Source organism: Acipenser ruthenus, chromosome 48, assembly GCF_902713425.1.
Source record: "Acipenser ruthenus chromosome 48, fAciRut3.2 maternal haplotype, whole genome shotgun sequence".
Taxonomy (NCBI): Eukaryota; Metazoa; Chordata; class Actinopteri; order Acipenseriformes; family Acipenseridae; genus Acipenser; species Acipenser ruthenus.
This window is the reverse complement of record NC_081236.1, coordinates 5,472,024-5,491,583: the sequence shown is the minus strand read 5'-3', so window position 1 is coordinate 5,491,583 and position 19,560 is coordinate 5,472,024. Positions and strand designations below refer to the sequence as shown.

Genomic DNA, 19,560 nt, shown 5'->3' with positions numbered 1-19,560 from the left:
TAACACCAGCCTTGTGTGCCTCTTAATGGTAACATTGAAAAGGAGAGGAGAAAGTGTGTTTAGTTATAATGCCCCAGATTGTGAACTCACTGTGAAGTGAAGATCACATGTAGACACTGCAGGGCTCCATATGTTACACTTTGACATGTATCTACAGAACTGCTGATCTGATTGTGATGAAACTTGGTACAGACATTCTTTCTACACATTATTAAGAGTGTCACAATCTGGAGCCTGTCTGCACCTCTCCTCTCATGAGTGTACCCCTCCCTCTATCCTTCTCTCCTCTCCTCTCCTCAGTGGGGATGCATATCCCAGTGTATACTCGAGGCTGGGCTTCTGATTGTCAGTGTTTTACTCAACTTTTCTACTCTGCATTAAGAATTCATCTGATTAATGATTAATTATTAATTCTGTGAAACAACTAAATGGGCTTTTCAATCAGCCAAGCCTTCATTTTCATTACAGGCAGGACGTGCAAACGAGATCGTGACATGTTAATAAGAGACTCCTCTTTATTAAAGCTAGAATGAACAATACAGTATTTTATGCTGGACACTCTTTATTACAATCGCTGTGCGTGACTGTATTGACATTAATAAAGAGGAGTCGCTTCTGCTTTGCAATGAAAAAGTAAGACTTACGATTTAAAAGCCCATTTAGAAAAAAAAACATAAATTAAATCAAGTGTACAGTTGTGATTGAGAAACACGAATTGATTAAATTCTTAAAGGAGATGAGAAAAGTGAAAAAACAGAAATCTGACGCTCTAATTATGTTTATGTGCATCTGCCCTTCCTCTCCCACCCTCATACCCTCCCTTTCTCCTCTCCTTCCCTCCTCTCTCCCCTCCCTCCTCTTCATCATATACTCCTCTCCCTCCCTCATACCCTCCCTCCTTCCATCATACACTCTCTCCTCTGTGGAAATTACAACTCTGGAGTCTGAACTCTGCATTGCTTTCTCTGTCACCTTCCTCACTGCTTTGGCCATGTCTCCACGCTGGCCCCAGTCATTGGTGCCAGTATGCATGGCGATGTGTCGGGGGGGCTCCTCAGGCTGGTTCGGTTCGGTAGCTCTTGGGCGCTCTCTGTGTTTGGGCTCCAGATCTTGTTCACTATCCAGCCAGGGAAGAGCGTCCATCAGGGTTTTCTCTCAGCACTTTAAGTTTGTGTTGTTTTTCTGGCCTGTCCATTTCTGCCCTCTTCAGGATAGTGTATCTCACTGCTCATTGCATTCACTGCGGTTTCCATGACAACCAAAAACTGCTACAATGTGAAGTTCAAAAAACTTCTACCATTCCAACTGAATTTTCCAACTGCCACTTGTGTTTAGCTGTTAAGTGAATTTACTGCATGTGGTGATCTTGGGGTTTAGTTAATATTTAAGTCTAGTAAATATTATTATTTTAAGATTAATTTTATTTGACATAAGAGGCTTACCTTCTGCCTTTGTTGCCTTTCTTTCTTTCTTTCTTTCTTTCTTTCTTTCTTTCTTTCTTTCTTTCGTTCCTCTTTTCTCCCGTATTCCTGGTTCTTTGGTTCTCTTGTAATCCTCAGTTGGTTTTGTCGTTTCTTATTTGCTTGTTATGTATTTAATATCTGCATTGGTAGTTTTTCCCTCTGGTTTAGTTCAGTATATATATATTCTGATTTACTGATGTCATGTTTTCAGCATTTTGTTTCATTAGAAAACAATATAAATTATATTTTAATTAGGAGCTTATCTTAACAGTGACTCTCATGTGCGTCTCTCTATCTCTCTCTCTCTCCTCTACCTCCCTCTCCTCTCCCCTCTCTCTCTCTCTGAGGTTTGTGGGTAGTGGGAGGAGCTTGAGTGGTGGTGGTGAGTACAGAGGTGATGTGAGTAGGAGCTCTGGAGGACTTTTAGGGTTTGTTATTTTTTTCTGAATAAGTGAGTTTAAAACATATACAAGTGTATTGGGTTTTTGTCTGTGAGATGACTTTTTGTCAGATAGTGGCCTATATATGGGGTCACAAGTAGAGGGATTTGGGTCTATGACCTGCAGACATGGGTTTAAATGCATTCCTGATGATGCAGTGTCTGTTGAAGATGTCTGCTTGCTGTGGGTAAAGAGATTGGGGCTGAAAATATTAAGTCAGCCTCACAAATGAACAAGGCCATAGTGGTCTTTATCAGCTAAAAACAAATGGTTAACAAAATTGTACAGAGTGGGCTCTGGGTGAGAGAATCATTTGTGTCTGCTTTACCTTTATCTACCCCTTCCAAAAAGATGATGATATTTAATGTACCTCCATTTATTAAGAATGAAGTATTAGAGAGAGAGTTGTGCAGTTACGGTAAAATTATGGCCCTGATAAAAATGGTCCTGCAGGGGTGTAAAAACCCTGATTTTAAACACTTCATGTCTTTTAGGAGACAAACGTTTCTGCTAATTAAAAGACAGGAAGAAGTTTTGGATCTTTTAGTAAAGATCAAGGTAGAAAGCAAGGACTATATTATTTATATTAGTTCAGAATTAATTAGATGTTTCCATTGTGGGGGATATGGTCACTTAAAACTGGCTTGTAACAGAAAAGAACCTGCTAACAGTGTGGACAAGGATGGTGGAGCCAAGATTGTTCAAAGGGCACAGGAGGAGGAGGAGGAGTCGGGGCTGAAGAAGCCAGAACCAATGCCGCTGAAAAAAAGACTTGCCAGGGCAGACACTGACAATCAGGCGCTGCCGGTGGCAGAGCCAGCGGTAGTAGTATCTGTCAACGAAGCAGAGATAGAAAATGGAGAAGAACCGTTTATAATAGTGACTAAAAAAAAAGATCAAGAAAGGGTTAAATATCGGGGACCCCCCCCCCCCGTGAGCGGTGAGGGGGAGTCAGTATGGGGCTGTGACAGAGATCGAATGGTGCTTGGTGTTAGATCTCTCTCTCAACCTGTGAGGGCACTGTGTAACGGGAACAGAGTACCCTTAACTAAATGGCACGACAATTTATTCCATAGGGTAGGTGGAAGTTGGTCATTTAGGAAAGGGGCGCAGCTACGGTATCCAAACTCAATGACCCAGACGGTAAATGTTGTGGCATCTGAGGATTGGAGGAGCGGATGCACTTGTTAACTTAGGGGTCATGAGCAAGGATATAAATAGGGGGGTAGAGTACGTGATCTGTTCCTTTGTGAATGATTAGAGAAAGAACCAAAAGGAAACCCTGCAATTGTGAGAACCGTGAGTGTTGTATTTGTTAGTCTGTCTTGTAACATTGTTCTGTTTGTGTCGTTTTAAGACTACTAACACTATCCGGAGCTGCAGCTACAGGCCAGCAACAAATCCGGACACCAGCACTTCCCTGTTTCACAACGTACTGTCTTTTCACCACAAGCACTTAAATCACGCACCGTAGGGACTGTGTCTGTGTCTGTGCGTTTTGTGTGGGTGATAAAACTGGACTTTTTGGTTGCGGGTCAAACCTGTGGGAGTTTACAAAAACCGAAGTGATACACGCCGCTGTAATCACTTCCAACATTATTATTTCAGGTATTTGCATTTAAGGTTCTGGACATTGTAATTTATCAATAAACACCCTTGCACCTGTGAGTAATTGTCTGTGTCCACCTGTATCCACTCACCACTTTGCCACAGGGTGTTTTTTATGAATTGAAACTGGGAGGGAGTGATAGAGAAGGTGAAGGGGAAGCTGCACAAGTGGGCATGGCTGCTGCCCCAGCTCTCTTTCAGGGGGGGGGGGGGTGTCTTGGTTTTAAATAACCTGGTGGCCTCAATGCTTTGGCACAGGTTGGTCTGTTTAGATCCACTACAAGGGCTTTTAGAGGCAATTCAGAAATGCTTAATTGAAATTTTTGCAGTGGTTTTCACTGGCTTAAACCTGTGATTTTAAACCTACCAATAAATGAAGGAGGGCAGGGGCTGATGAACCTGGTCAGCAGAGTGGCAGCGTTTCAGCTGCAGGCAGCACAGAAGCTGCTTTACTCTCCAGACAGTGTGGGCTGGAGATCTTTCACTTTTTAGGAAGGATGGGTTTTGACAGACACCTCTTTTATTGGAGAGCAGCAGATTGTGGTCTTTTAACTTGCCTTCTTTCATGAGAGTGTGTTTAATGCTTGGAGCATTTTCAGAGCCTCACAGATAGAAGATTCACTGAGTGGTTTTTGGTTAATGGAAGAACCCTTATTTTTTAACCCGCTGTTCCCCTGTCAGGCTTTTTCATCAAATAGCTTGTTCTCCACCTTTACAAGGGCTAGAATAACAAGGCTGGCGCATTTGATAGATCTCAGTATTTTCCAGTGGAGGACTGGGGAGCAGGTAGCTGCACAGGTGGTTGTCTGCTCAGTCTGAGTCATTCATAGGCTCCTGAAGGAGTTGAGAGACTCATTTTCTCCAGGATTTGCACTCTTGATAAATTGTTTTTTAACAAAGCGTCAGTTGCTAGAGGAGCCGGCCGTGTTCCCTGACCTGGCTGTGACTTCCTGGGTCTGTGAGGGGAGGAAGAGCAGGATGGGAAGCTGCTGTCATTTAGAAATTTTTTAAAAACTTTCTTTTAGTACTATGGAGAAAAAGCAGCTGTATGGAGTATGCCTTAAGGTGTATATTTTTAATCAGCTTAGGGATCTGCCGGATACTGTCTGGAGAGGACACCTGTCTGTCCCCGGTTCTATCTCTCCTATTTGGAGGTCCTTGTATAAACCTCCTATTCCAAAGAGCTCAGGGGATCAGCAGTGGAGGATCCTACACAAGATCATAGCCACCAACTCCTTTGTTAATAAGATTGATCCCCAAATAGCAGAACAGTGCCCCTTCTGTGAGGAGAGGGACACTGTTTTTCACACCTTCACTGAGTGTCTGAGACTCACGCCCGTTTGATTTGATGCAGAACATATTGGTCACTTTGGGGTTTGAGTTCTCACAGTTGTTTTATTTTTGTTTTTGGATTCAGATATTCAGCCAATAGAAGAGCCACTTGCTGCTTGGCAAATTTTATTGTAGGTCAAGCGAAACTGGCCATACTGAAGTCTCATAAAGCTGGGGGGGGGGCTAGAGTGAGTAATGTGTTGAATATCTGGAGGGTGTTTGTGTCAGCAGGATAAAAATTGATTTTGTTTTCTACAAACTGACCAGGGATTTGGAGAATTTTAAATTGAAGTGGGGGATTAACAACGCCCTCTGTGAGGTCAGCGAAGAGGAGGAATTACTTCTCAATGTGTAAAAGTTGGTATTGAAGAGTTTTTGTGGTATAAATATTGAGATTTTGTTAGTAGAGGAAATACTTTTTTATTTAAAATAAAAGGTAGTGCTCATTGTTTTTAATAAAGAGTTTTTTCTTAGTTAGTTTTTGATGGGAAAGAGAAGCAGGGTCGTGGGTGCTGATGCGCTAGGGAGGTGACAGGTTAATCCCCACAGCCAGAGAAATGGCCTGTTTGTTTCTATTTTTCTTTTTTAATCAAATGATTTTTGTGATTTTGTAAAAGATTGATTTAATAAAGGAGTACTAAAAGCAAAAAAGTCTCTCCCTCTCTCTCTTCATCATCCCCTCCTCTCCCCTCTCTCCCCTCCCTCCCTCCCTCTCCTCTCTCTCCTTTCCCTCCATCATCTCCTCCTCTCTCTTCTCTCCCCTCTCTCCTCTCCCTCCATCATCCCCTCCTCTCCTTTTGCCTCTCTCCCTCCTTCATCATCCTCTCCCTCTCGCTCCTCTACATCCCTCTCACCTCTCTTCCTCTCTTTCTTTTCCTTCCTCTCTACTCTTTGTCTCCCTCAGTCTCCCCTCTCTCTCCTCTTCCTCTTTCCATCATACCCTCCTCTCCCTCCTTCTCCCTCTCTCCTCTCTCATCTCCTTCCCTCTCCTCTCTCCCTTCCCCTCTCCTCTCTCCCTTCCCCTCTGTATCCTCTACTCTCCCCCTCACTCCATCCCTCCTTCATACTCTCCCTCCTTCATACCATCACTCATACATTCCCACCTTCATACCCTACCTCCTTCATACCATCACTCATACCCTCCCTCCTTTATACCATCACTCACACATTCCCACCTTCATACCCTCCATCCTTCATACCCTTCCTCACTCATACCCTCTTTCCTTCCTACTACTACTAATAATAATTATACTACTATTACTACTACTACTACCACTACTACTAAAAATAATAATAATAATAATAATAATAATAATAATAATAATAATAATAATAATAATAATAATAATAATAATAATAATAATGTCTTCTCTCTGCTCCACAGTTGACAGTTTGACTCTGGACCCTGATACAGCACACCCAATGCTGATCCTGTCTGCGGAGGGGAAACGAGTGAGAGCGGGATGGTTGCAGGCTGTCCATGACAATCCAGAGAGATTTGATTACTGGTGCTGTGTGCTGAGCAGGGAAGGCTTCACCTCAGGGAGACACTACTGGCAGATGAACTTGGGGGGGAATAAATTCTGGAGATTTGGAGTTAGCAGAGAGTCTGCCCGGAGAAAGGGGGAGTTCAGCATGTCCCCCCAGCAGGGTTACTGGACTGTGGGGTGGAGGAGTGGAGATGAAGATAAAGATGCATTCATTGCTCTCACTGCCCCCGAGACCCCCATCACCCAGAGCCTGAAGCCCCAGAAGCTGGGGGTGTATCTGGATTATGAGGAAGGGCATCTCTCCTTTTACAATGTGGAGACCAGATCTCACATCTACACTTTCACTGACATGGAGTTCAATCCCAATGAGAAACTCTATCCATTCTTTTATACTTACAGTAAAACAGACCTTGTGCTGGAGTCCCCTGGCCCTGTCAGCTCTGCAGATTAAACACACATTGCTGTCTGAACCAGGAAACTCTTCAAACAGCTCAGACAATCTCCTCTTCACTTTCAGTGACACTCTCTCTGCACTCTTCTGGGCTGATGAGAAGAAATCCTCTCTCTTCCACCCTCTTACCCTGAGCCCTCCTCTTTATTTCTCTACATCCCCTTTCCTACTCTCCCTTCCTCTCTCACTCTCTCTTTCCCCTCCCCCTCTCCATCTCCAGATCCCTCTTTCTCTCCTTCTGCTCTCCTCTCTGCCTCCTCTATGGCTCTCCTCTATCTTTCTCTTTCATGCCCTCTGATATGTTAATCCCCTCTGTTTCCCACTCTCCCTCTCTCCACCCTGCCTTCTCTGCTCTCCCTCTCTCCTCCATCCTCTCTACTTTCCCTCTCTCCACCCTTCCCTCTCCACCCTCCCTCTCTCCTCCCTGCCCCCTCTACTTTTTGTATTGTGATATTTTGTAACAATTGTAAGTCTCCCTGGATAAGGGTGTCTGCTAATAAATAAATAATGATGATAATAAAATACTTTCTAGAAAATAGATGAATACATTATTTTCCATGTAATCAATATTTACACTGAAGCTGAGATGTTCCCTGAATATTACTCATTGCTAAACTTAGTGAACTGATTTCTGCTATTTTGATGTGGATCTTCTTTTCTGTTTTGTATCTATTTTCTATCTTTCTTGATAAAATATATAACGATGCTGTGTGATTTACTGCTCAATTGTTTACCTCATCAATATTGACTCATTAAAAGACATTCATGACAGCAGAGTGCTGATTAAATTAGACCATTACACATATGAATGAATTGTATCCTTAAATTGGACATTTTAATTGTTACTACATAACTCTCAACAATAATAAGCCTGTTGGGTCCATGAGCAGATTCTTCAGCGACACTGTGCTCTAGTCTAGCTGCTATAGTTAGCAATCAAACACTGTGCTCTAGTCTAGCTGCTATAGTTAGCAATCCCAAACACTGTGCTCTAGTCTAGCTGCTATAGTTAGCAATCTCCAGACACTGTGCTCTAGTCTAGCTGCTATAGTTAGCAATCAAACACTGTACTCTAGTCTATCTGCTATAGTTAGCAATCCCAAACACTGTGCTCTAGTCTAGCTGCTATAGTTAGCAATCCCAAACACTGTGCTCTAGTCTAGCTGCTTTAGTTGGCAATCTCCAGACACTGTGCTCTAGTCTAGCTGCTATAGTTAGCAATCTCCACACACTGTGTTCTAGTCTAAGTGCCCTCAGTTTGACCCTGTGTTCTGGCCACGTCCCCCTCCAGTGCAGTAGCCACGAAGGACTTCCAGCTGCTGCACGGGTGGTTCCTGTCGGGAACAAACATGGAAGAGGCCGACTACGACACGAGGACTCCGATGCATGTAGCCATGTCGGCCAACGATCCAAAGATGGTGGAGATACTGCTGTACTACGGATCTACACCACTGGTGAGAGAGGGGAGGGGGAGGGGGAGAGGGAGGGAAGGAGTAGACACGTGGGGCTGCAGCAAGCTTGATGAGGCTCCGTAGCAAACACCACCCCTTTCTTCTATCCCTCCCTCCCTGCCTCTACATTCTTCCTCTCTCTCTCTCCTCACCCCCTGCCTCACCTTCCTCTCCATCACCATGCCTCTTTCTTTCTCTCCTCTCTCTACCTCTCTCCCTTTCACCCCTACTCTCTCTGCTGCTCCCACTCCCCTCTCCCTTACACACCCTACTCTCTGTCCCTCTCCCTTCTCCCCTCTCCCTGTCTCACTCACCCACTCCCTCTCTCTCTCCCTTTCACCCCTACTCTCTCCCTTGCTCCCTCTCCCCTGTCCCTCCCTCTCTCCTTTTCAACCCTAAGTCTCTCCCTCTCTCCCCCACTCCCTCTCCCTGCCTCTCTCCCTTTCACCCCCTACTCTCCCCCGCTCCCTCTCCCCTCTCCCTGTCTGTAGGTGAGGGATAATTGGAGTCGCACGGCAGTTAACAATGCTCACAGGGGAGAGTTGCAGGAAATCCTCAAGATCTTCCACCCCAAGTACACAGAGCAGTTCCCCACCATGGAGGCATACCAGAAATTCAAGAGCGAGCACAGCAGCGGCGAGATCTGAGCGCTCAGTGTGCATCCCCAGCCACTGCCAGTCTGCCTGCACAGAGGCACACAGCCTGACAAATAAATACCATCAGAAACCCACTGAGCCTTTCTCAGTGTCTTCAGTGTAAATTCAATGACAAATGTTTCCACTAGAAGTCTTTCTCAGCGCTTTCAGTGTAAATTCAATCAGTAACAAAAACACTGTCAATGTTAAAAAACAAGTTAGAAAAACGCAACAGCCGTTTAAAGGGGTAATATCAAACACAAAAGCCCAAGTTAGGAGAAGCAATTAGGCCAATCTTGTCAAGCATCAAGCAAATAGACACAACTGGAAAGGTGCTGAGGCCCAAGATTCACACGATTGTTGCTTTTAACTTGGCTTCTTTTTTCATCGCTCCACTTCACATTAAAATGCTCTTTGTACAACTTCAAGGGCATTGTGACCATTCCATTATCAACTCAAAAGTCACACATGCAACAAAAAACATTGACAATGCACAACCAAATAAAATGCTCCAACACCCCAGCCCTGGATCTGCAAAGCCTGCCCCATCAACTGTCACTTCCCATACACTTACCTTGCATTCTCATTATCCCTTGCACTCGTTGCCATTATTGGTCTTGTTCATCATCTTCATTGTTGGAAATATACTGCCTCATGCTCTTTGAGGTATTCTTGTTCTAAATGTCTGTCCATGTGTGCCCTGATCTACCTGTGCCTTACCTGCATGTTGTCCGTGTGTCTTCCCAAAGCATACTTGTCTGCTCCTGTGATGACGCCGCTCCCATTCCCTGTCTGTCTTTCTCTCTGTAGTAGTGCTTGTAAGGATAACCAAGAACACTTCAGTCTGTGTTGAGCACTTTCCTTGGCACATGTGTCTCAGCATCTTTATTCTGCTTACAACCCAGCTGATAAGGGAATGGTCAAAATCCACTTCAAGTTGTACAAAGAGAATTTCAATGTAAAGTGGAGTAATCAAAAAAGCACACATGGCAAATGACATTTAATAGAGAAAAGTGTAAAGTATTGCACGCAGGCAGTAAAAATGTGCATTATAAATATCATATGGGAGATACTGAAATTGAAGAAGGGAACTATGAAAAAGACCTAGGAGTTTATGTTGACTGAGAAATGTCTTCATCTAGACAATGTGGGGAAGCTATAAAAAAGGCCAACAAGATGATCGGATATATTGTGAGAAGTGTTGAACTTAAATCAAGGGAAGTAATGTTAAAACTTTACAATGCATTAGTAAGACCTCACCTAGAATATTTTGTTCAGTTCTGGTCACCTCGTTACAAAAAGGATATTGCTGCTCTAGAAAGAGTGCAAAGAAGAGCAACCAGAATTATCCTGGGTTTAAAAGGCATGTTATATGCAGACAGGCTAAAAGAATTGAATCTATTCAGTCTTGAACAAAGAAGACTACGCGGCGATCTGATTCAAACATTCAAAATCCTAAAAGGTATAGACAATGTTGACCCAGGGGACTTTTTTGACCTGAAAAAAGAAACAAGGACCAGGGGTCACAAATGGAGATTAGATAAAGGGGCATTCAGAACAGAAAATAGAAGGCACTTTTTTACACAGAGAATTGTGGGGGTCTGGAACCAACTCCCCAGTAATGTTGTTGAAGCTGACACCCTGGGATCCTTCAAGAAGTTGCTTGATGAGATTCTGGGATCAATAAGCTACTAACAACCAAACAAGCAAGATGGGCTGAATGACCTCCTCGTTTGTAAACTTTCTTATGATCTTGCTTAGCGGTTTGTAAATAACTTCTTTCATTTATTTGAGTACTATTGGGAGGATCTCATCCAGCTCCTTGTCCCTTTAACACTTCTGCCTCTGTTATGCTAAAGTTATTTAAAACTGGATAGGAACAGGTCGACATGTGGGGCATGTTGTCCATGTCCTCCTTGTGCTGGTTAATATATTTGATATTTTTTTTCTTCGTCTATGATTTTGCCATTTCTATATCTCTTAGACATTTAACCTCCTCTTTGAATGTTCTCTTGCTGTTATAATATTGGAAAAACATGTTGGAATTGGTTTTAGCCCCCTTATCAATGCTCATTTCTATCTCTCTCTTGACCTTTCTAGCATCCTTTTTGACTTGTGTTCGCAGCTCCAAGTTTTTTTTTTCTCTGAATATTTTTTTATATTTTTTTTAATTAATCTATTAAACCATTTGGGCCATTTTGTTTTAGATTTCGATTTGTCTACTGTGATGTAATTGTTAAAAAAGCATCAATTTTTCCATGGATGTTTTCTCTACTTTACTCCAATCTACTTTTGTTAGTCTCTGTTTCATTCCTTCTTAGTTTGCCTTCCTAAAATTGTAAACCTTAGCTTTAGTCATTACTTTTGGGGTTTTAAAAAGCACTTCAAATGAGACCATGTTGCGGTCTAAGTTTGCCAATGGCTCTCTGACCTCTGTTTTAGTTATTCTGTCTTCGATATTTGAAAAGACTAAATCAAGACATGCCTCCCCTCTAGTCGGTGCCTTGACAAATTGCGTTAGGAAGCAGTCATTTGTCATTTCCACCATTTCAATTTCGTCTGTCGTGCTCCCCATTGGGTTTTCCCATTTTATATGGGGGAATTTGAAATCCCCCATTAATATGGCTTCTCCTTTGCTGCACGCATTTCTAATGTCATTGTATAACAGATTATTTTGCTCGGTGTCTGAATTTGGCGGTCTATAGTATGCTCCTATTATTATGCCCTTTGAGTTCTTGTCTATTATTCTGACCCATATTGACTCTGCATTGTTTTTTTCTTCCAGATTTAATACCTGGGCTTCAACACTATTTTTGATGTATAGCGCTACCCCTAACCTCTTTTGTCCTGCCTGTCTTTCCTATACAGTGTTGTGACAGAGATCGATTGATTCTTGGTGTTAGATCTCCCCCCTGACCTGAGTAAAGGGAACAGAGTACCTTGGATTAGTTGGCCTGACAATTTATTCCCATGTGTAACAGGGCAAGGAGCCCTGTACAGTTATGATTTGTTTATTTTTTTAGAACGCCTCCGCCCCTGTGTTATTTTATAATTTGTGTTTTGTGATTTATTATTGTATTTATATTTGTCAGCGAAGCGCCGTATGTTTTGTTATTGGTTATTTGTATTTATGTATTGACGGAGTAGCCGAGTGTGTGTTATTGTTTTTTATTTTAAAATGTGTTTAAAAAAAACAAAAAAAACCTCATGCAGAAAGTGGCCATCTCCCGAATTAATTGATTTATTTGTTGCATGGTCACCTGCATAAAAGCCTGCAGCTCTCTGCACTCAGTGTGGGTGTTTGAGAGGAGGAACAAGAGAGCAAGGAGCGAGAGAGAAAATGAAACTTAAAAATTGAACATATAGGATCAGTGAAGGCTACTGCCCAGCCTGACCTGTATTGTTTGGTATTTTTGTGTTTGTGATTATTTTCGTTTATTTTCGCTCTGTGAGCAAGTCTTTTTGTAAAAACCTTTTATTTTATTTTTGTATTTAAATAAACGGCGCTGCAGAATCTTTTTGTCTTTGAACTGCAGTACTGCCTGGGGTCAGTTTTGTTTGGTTTCTGCATCTGGCCTGACGTCACTACTCAGCCATCCTGTCACACCAGGGTTCAGTGGAAGTCGGCCATCTAGAAAGGGGGCAGAGCTACGGTACACTAAACCATTGACCCAGAAGGTTAACGGTGTGGCATCCGCGGATTGGAGGAGCAGATGTGCTCGTTTACCAAGGGGTCACGATTGACGGTATAAATAGGGGACGTACTAATCTGATCTGTTCCTTATTATGGTTACGCTAAAACCGAAAGGAGCTGTGTATTAACAGAGAGAGAGAACCGTGAGTGTTTTGTTTGTTTTGTCTGTCTAATCGTTGTTCATTGTTATTTGTTCATGTAGACTAGACGGCTAACACGATCCGGAGCTGTCGCCCACGGCCAGCACTAAAACCCGGACAACATTTCACCACGTGTTCACCAGTAATAGCACGTATTGTCTTGTACTTCACCACATGCACTGAGAGCCCTCACTTTAGTGATCGTGTGTGTGTGTCTATTTGTGTGTTTAGTACTGTGCTTATTATTTACGGGACTACAACCCTTTTTCATTACCTTATTTGTATATTGCAAACTTCTTATTTGTATATTACAGCTATGTGAATTGCAAACTCCTTGTTATTCTCTGCTTGGTCAACAGACCATTGGATTACAAAATAAAACAAACCATTTCACCCGTACTTTGTTGTCTGTTTGTTACTGGATTCCTGCACCTGCACTTCACCTGCTCTACTCATTACCACTTTGCCACACGTGTGTACCCACTAATATTGTATTCGTCTCCATCACTCTCAGACAACCAAGTTTCTGTAACACCTATCACATTGCAGTTACTTGTTAGTGCAGTAGCTTCAAGTTCTAACATTTTGTTTCTGAGACTGGTAGCATTTAGATAAATACATTTAACGGCTGTGTGTGGCAAAGTGGTAAACAGTGTGCAGGTGATCAGTGAACAGACAGACAATTATAATCCAGGTGCAAAGTTGTTTTATGATATTTATGTCCAGACGCTGACGGCAAAACAAACTGTAAACAATAAATGATGTTAGTAATACAGCGGCGTGTATTACTTAAATTGTAATTCCCGGGTTTGTCCCGAAATAATAGTCCAGTTTATTATACACGCACACAAAACACATACACAAGTCTGTTTAGTGCGTGGTTTAGTGCTTGTGGTGAAAATACAGTTTCTTTGTGATACCAGTGCAGTGCTGTTCCGAGTTTGTGCTGGCGCTTGGCGACAGCTCCGGAAAGTGTTAGCGTCTAATAATAACAAGACACAATTAGACAAACAAACACTCACAATACGTATACACAAATCCTCAGGTTCTTTTTCAATAACCAAAACAATGGAACAGATTACGTTATTTTGTGTATCAGCCTCCACACAAAGCCGAGCGCAGTGCGGTATACTGTAATGATGCTCCAGTCAGTCTGCCCGGACTGCACCTGAGCCATTTTACACAAAGCCTCTAATAAGCTAATTTGTAAGAGTTAGTAAAGAATCGCGCTATATAATATAACGAAGCTGAATGTGAACTCCTAGCTGGAGCAACGAGAGAGGGAGAGAGGGGGCGGGGCAGAGAAGGAGGCGGAGACGCTGCTAGGCAACCGGCTCCTGAACATTCCACTCCGCTGAGCAGAGACCGTTAGGATTTAAAAATGCCAAAGTTCCGAGCGGCGTCAGGCGCTTCGTTTAATTAACAAACCGTTGCTGACATTTTATTTTTGAAGAAAATCATATTTTAAATACTCAGATAGCATTGTATTAAAATAAATAAATAAATAAATAAATAACTTCAGTTCCAGACAGTTTTCCAACAAATAAAAGAAGGTGCGTATGTAGAATAAGAATATTTGTTATGATATTAAGACTAAACGAATCTGATACAGTTTGGTGTATAATTTATTTATTTATAAAATGTTGTAGTATTTATTTTTTTAATATTTTATTGTTTTCACAAAATTACATCCATACATTATCCGTTCACCTGCCAGTGTAATCAAATCTCAATATTACTCGTCAGTAATTCACATAGACACGCTGTGGTAACTTCAAGAAGTTAAACTGGAAGGCTCGATTACGGTTTAACCAAATAAATAAGTACAGTAATAACGATATGAAACAAATACATTTTGGTAGCTCATATTTAAGCTGACAATCTTATTGATGATATTTTGTGAAAACTAAACGTTAATACTGTATTACAAAAAATGACTCGGAGTGTTGTGTCTTGTGCGGGTGATGTCATAGGTTGTCATGGCAGCGCCGATCATCACGGGAGTGGTTATCCGGGACAAACGCTTCCTTCGCTGGGTCGGAGAAACGCTGGAGTTCCGCTGGCTTCGCAATAAGGATTCCGAGGTATCCAACCTGAATATCTAAATCAATACAGTGTGACATCTAAACCTAATGACTGCATTAATGAAGCAGTAATACACGACAGGGTGTGTTATCATGAGGTAATATCACCACGCCTTGGGTGCGTTGTGAGGCACTAGACCAGGGCTTCTCAAACTGGGTTCTGGCGACCCCCTGTGGCTGCTGGTTTTCATTCCAACCCAGCTCTCAATTACTTAACTAGACCCTTCATTGAACTAATAATTTGCTTAATTAGACCTTTTTACTTGTTTTCAGCTCTTGAACAGTTGAATATTTCAAGTTAGCTATAACATTTTATAGGTAACTTGAGCTGCAACTGTTTAAGAGCTGAAAATTAAGCAAATGATCAGTTCAATTAAGGTTCTAGTTTGAGAAGCCCTGCTCTAGATGAAGTGGAGTCCTTCAACCACCCAGGAAGTGGTGATATATCTCCTGATAACACACAGACCCTGGAGTATATTATTGCTTAAATGGGTCTGTGAGTGTGTTGTTATTGGTAAATGAAGAAAACTTTAATCTTTATTTTAATAATTTATTTGTGTCACCTTCCACTGAGAGAAGTAGTTCCACAGTAATTAAGATGGTTAGATTAACAATTAAACATTTGATTTTAAACCGCTTTGTATAATATTTTCTTTTTCAGGGCTTCGATAATAGTTTCTTGTTTAGGCTTTGTAGATACTAAACTGGATCACTGTTTCAACGTGTATGTCTGGGTTTTGTCTAGTAGATGGCGCTGCTGCTGCTGTTGTGACGTTTTGTTTAAATCAATCTCAATGTTTTTTTTCAGTTAGTCATGGAAAACTTTCATAGCCCATTTTGTCTGTCGCTTTGTGTTTCATCTGCTTCATTTACCTCCAGTAGGGCGAGATGCTGACATTTTCTTTTGTAGTTAATCTCGGGGATTGCTGTCATACTGACTGCTAATTTCAGTACAGTCCTGGGTGTTTAATTTGTGGCTATTTAGTTTAAGCCAATATTATAACAGCAAGAGAACATTCAAAGAGGAGTTTACATGTCTAAGAGATACAAATGGGAAAATCATAGACTAAGAAAAAAAATAGCAAATATATTAAATGATTACTATGAAAAAGACCTAGGAGATTATGTTGATTATGTTTCAGAGTGATTTCAACTAAGAGCAGTTAAACTTACAAATATTTGGTTATAAGAGTAGTCAGTACAATAAATAGATAAGAACAATTTCAAAGAAGATTAATTACAAAAGAGTACCTCTAAGAGTAAAATCAAGTAAGAGATACAGCAAATATAATTACAATTGAGAGCAGTAGTAGAATATGGCAATGTATGGAGCAGCTCATTGCAAGTACAAGCTGATGCAAGTACTGGTACAGTTGGGTGCTGTCTAGTCCAGCATAGTGGAGAGTTGTGAGGTTTACAGATGCTGTCTGAACAGGTGTGTCTTGAGGAGGCGCTGGAAGCTGGCCAGGAAACTGACAGCTTTCTTTAACTTGTTGCTAAAATACTTTTGAAACGGCACATTTGAGAGCTGACAAGCGAATGCAAGTGGAGGGCAGTAAGATTAACACAAGCATCCCATAATAGCCGATACTATTATAATATCAAGTGGAAGCCGTTCTGAATTCAGTAGTTTTAATTTGGATTAAATACCTGTTCTTGTCCACACATTGTACTGTTGATATAAGCAGAATGCTCACAGAGCGTTCCTGGAGGGCTTTCATTGTTATCTCTGTCTGTGCAGGAGAGGAAAGGACTGCTGGAAGACTTGCTGCCATCTCTAGCCTGTGGAGCAGTCACAGGGAATGACTTCCTGTCTCTACAGGAAATACTAAGCCGGGTACGTATGAGTTTTGTATCCGTGAAAGACTTCTAGTGGAAACATTTGACATTGAATTTACACTGAAGACACTGAGGAAGACTTCTAGTGGAAACGTTTGTCATTGAATTTACACTGAAGACACTGAGAGACTTTTAAGTGTGTGCCTCCTCACTCTCCTCTATCTCCCGTGCAGGTTGATGTAAACTGTGGTGACTATGACGGCACCACCCCCTTGCACATGGCAGCCATCTGTGGCAACACCGACATGGTCAAATTCCTGCTGGCCAGGGGGGCGGAGCCCACAGTGAGAGACCGGTTTGGAGGTACACCCCTGTATCTCGCTATCAAATACAGGTACCCCTGAAACACCAACCCCTAATCCAGACCCTAACCTCTCTGCACATCAAAATCTAGATCGCTCTCACATTTGAACATCACAAATTGTAAGAGATATTTTCTGAAAGGGGTTTCAAGGGTTATGCTTACTATACATTATAAAGGTTATTAGTGTATGTTTCTGTATCGGGTGTGTCTCCCTCTATTCACTCTCTTGCACTCTTTGTAGGACAGACACTCCCTCCTCCCTCTCCTCTCCCCTCCCTCTCCCCTCTCCCTGTACCTCAGTTTTATATCAGCTAATTTGTGGTGTGTCCGGCGTCTCTTATAATATGTTTGAGTGTCGGGTGCGTCTCCCTCTGATCGTGTTGAGAGTGCGTTTCATTCTCTTGAAGGTTCAAAGTGGAGGTTCATTGCCATTAATTGATACTCTATTGTAAAGGTGAGGGAAGGGCAGCTTTTCTTGTTTTGAAATCAATCCATTAATAAATAGGCATGCTTTGATTGATTTAATGCCTGCTCACAAATACCTCATAAAGTCCATTACAATTACTCTGAAAATAGGAGTATCGACACCCCTAGCATTGATAGAGACCTGTCTTTATTAGCACATTAGGAGAGATAGGTAATACAAATAATTGCTTTTGTCTTTCTAACTCCTTGCACAGAAACTACGATATTATAAAGATCCTTCGAGCTAAGGGGGCCTCGTTAGCTCTCCCTCCTGTTAGAGTCGGCCTAGAGATCTGCAAGTGAGTATGCACTGTGAAAACAATACCAACCCCTGTGTTAACAGCTGCTACAGTCAGCTATCCCAAACGTTGTGCTCTAGTCTAGCTGCTACAGTCAGCAATCCCAAACGCTGTGCTCTAGTCTAGCTGCTATAGTTAGCAATCAAACACTGTGCTCTAGTCTAGCTGCTATAGTTAGCAATCTCCACACACTGTGTTCTAGTCTAAGTGCCCTCAGTTTGACCGTGTTTTGGCCACGCCCCCCTCCAGTGCAGTAGCCACGAAGGACTTCCAGCTGCTGCACGGGTGGTTTCTGTCGGGAACAAACCTCGAAGAGGCCGACTACGACACGAGGACTCCGATGCATGTAGCCGTGTCGGCCAACGATCCAGAGATGGTGGAGAAACTGCTGTACTACGGATCCACACCACTGGTGAGAGAGGGAGAGAGGGGGAGGGGGGGAGTAGACACGTGGGGCTGCAGCAAGGTTAATGAGGCTCCGTAGCAAACACCATCCCTTTCTCCCTCCCTCCAAGCTCCCTGCCTCTCCATTATTCCTCTCTCTCTCCTTACCCCCTGCCTCTCACCTTCCTCTCCGTCACCCTGCCTCCTACTTTCTCTCTCTTGCTGCCTCTCTCCCTTTCACCCCCTACTCTCTCCCCTGCTCCCGCTCCCCTCTCCCTGTCTCTCCCTTTCACCCCCTATTCCCTCTCTCCCTCTCCCTGTCTCTCTTCCTTTCACCCCCTACTCTCTTCCCCACTCCCTCTCTCTCCCTCTCCCCTCTACCTGTCCCTCCTCTCTCCCTGTCTCTCCCTTTCACCCCCTACTCTCTCCCCCGCTCCCTCTCCCTTTCACCCCCTATTCCCTCTCTACCTCTCCCTGTCTCTCTCCCTTTCACCCCCTACTCTCTTCCCCACTCCCTCTCTCTCTCCCGTTCCCCTCTCCCTGTTTCTCTCCCTTTCATGCCCTACTCTTTCCCTTTCTGCAGGTGAGGGATAATTGGGGTCGCACAGCGGTTGACGATGCTCGCAGGGGAGAGTTGCAGGAAATCCTCAAGATCTTCCACCCCAAGTACACAGAGCAGTTCCCCACCATGGAGGCATACCAGAAATTCAAGAGCGAGCACAGCAGCGGCGAGATCTGAGCGCTCAGTGTGCATCCCCAACCACTGCCAGTCTGCCTGCACAGAGGCACACAGCCTGACAAATAAATAAATGGCAATGGCAAACGTTTCCACTAGTCTTTCTCCGCGTTTTTAGTGTAAATTCAATGGCAAACATTTCCACTAGAAGTCTTTCTCATCGTCTTCAGTTTGTCATTTAAGTTTTTTTAGCATTTCTAAGCTTGCATGTTTAACAGTAATGGATGATATCTGTACTTCGTTTGAAACTTAAAGTGGGGATCTGAGCAGGATTGCAGGCCCTGTACACACTCCAGTTAGTTTACATATCCCCCTCCCCCTCAAAGCAGTCTGATTTCGAAATACTAAAAGAAACAAAATAGGTTGAGTTCAGATGTATTTAAATTGTCATTTTTATTCATCATACTAAAAATATAAACCATTTGTGCCTGTTGTTTTTTTATTATATTTTAGTTTCTATGATGACGGTTACACAGACCACTGAAACCAATTTCAGTTCTTATTAAAACAATTCTACTGTAGCTCATAAAATAATTCCCTCAATGTTACCGGTCCATCACTTCCATTTGCTACACAGCTGTCACATGTGCAGTTTTTGAAAAATGTTGCATCAAAATACGGATTTTCATTGCACAAGCCAGGCTTTCAAAATCTTACTGGAACGTAAACTTTTCATTTTATAGCGTGATATGTGCTACAGTGCTACACCCAGTTTAATGAGATCTCTGTTTGCAAGCCATGGTTT

At 42.6% G+C, this 19,560-nt stretch overlaps 2 protein-coding genes across 3 annotated transcripts in view; both read left to right on the top strand.

Annotated features, from left to right (window-relative positions):
* Positions 1-7,498, top strand: part of LOC117404705 (butyrophilin subfamily 1 member A1-like) — a 163,527-nt gene extending 156,029 nt beyond the window's left edge. The window contains exon 10 of the mRNA XM_059014624.1: positions 6,228-7,498. Coding sequence (XP_058870607.1) covers positions 6,228-6,784 — 557 coding nt within the window. The 3' untranslated portion in view covers positions 6,785-7,498. The remainder of the gene's footprint in view (positions 1-6,227) is intronic.
* A 6,486-nt stretch (positions 7,499-13,984) lies between these two features.
* Positions 13,985-19,560, top strand: LOC117404767 (L-asparaginase-like). Of its 2 annotated transcripts, none has more exons than XM_059014646.1 (7): positions 13,985-14,257; positions 14,678-14,788; positions 16,530-16,625; positions 16,801-16,961; positions 17,612-17,695; positions 17,945-18,107; positions 18,663-19,560. In XM_059014646.1, exons 2-7 carry the CDS (start codon positions 14,684-14,686, stop codon positions 18,816-18,818), a joined length of 765 nt encoding a protein of 254 aa, XP_058870629.1. In that variant the 5' UTR covers positions 13,985-14,257; positions 14,678-14,683; the 3' UTR covers positions 18,819-19,560. The 2 variants fall into 2 exon arrangements, with proteins under 2 accessions (XP_058870629.1, XP_058870630.1); XM_059014647.1 differs by having other exon boundaries at positions 17,950-18,107; positions 18,663-18,785.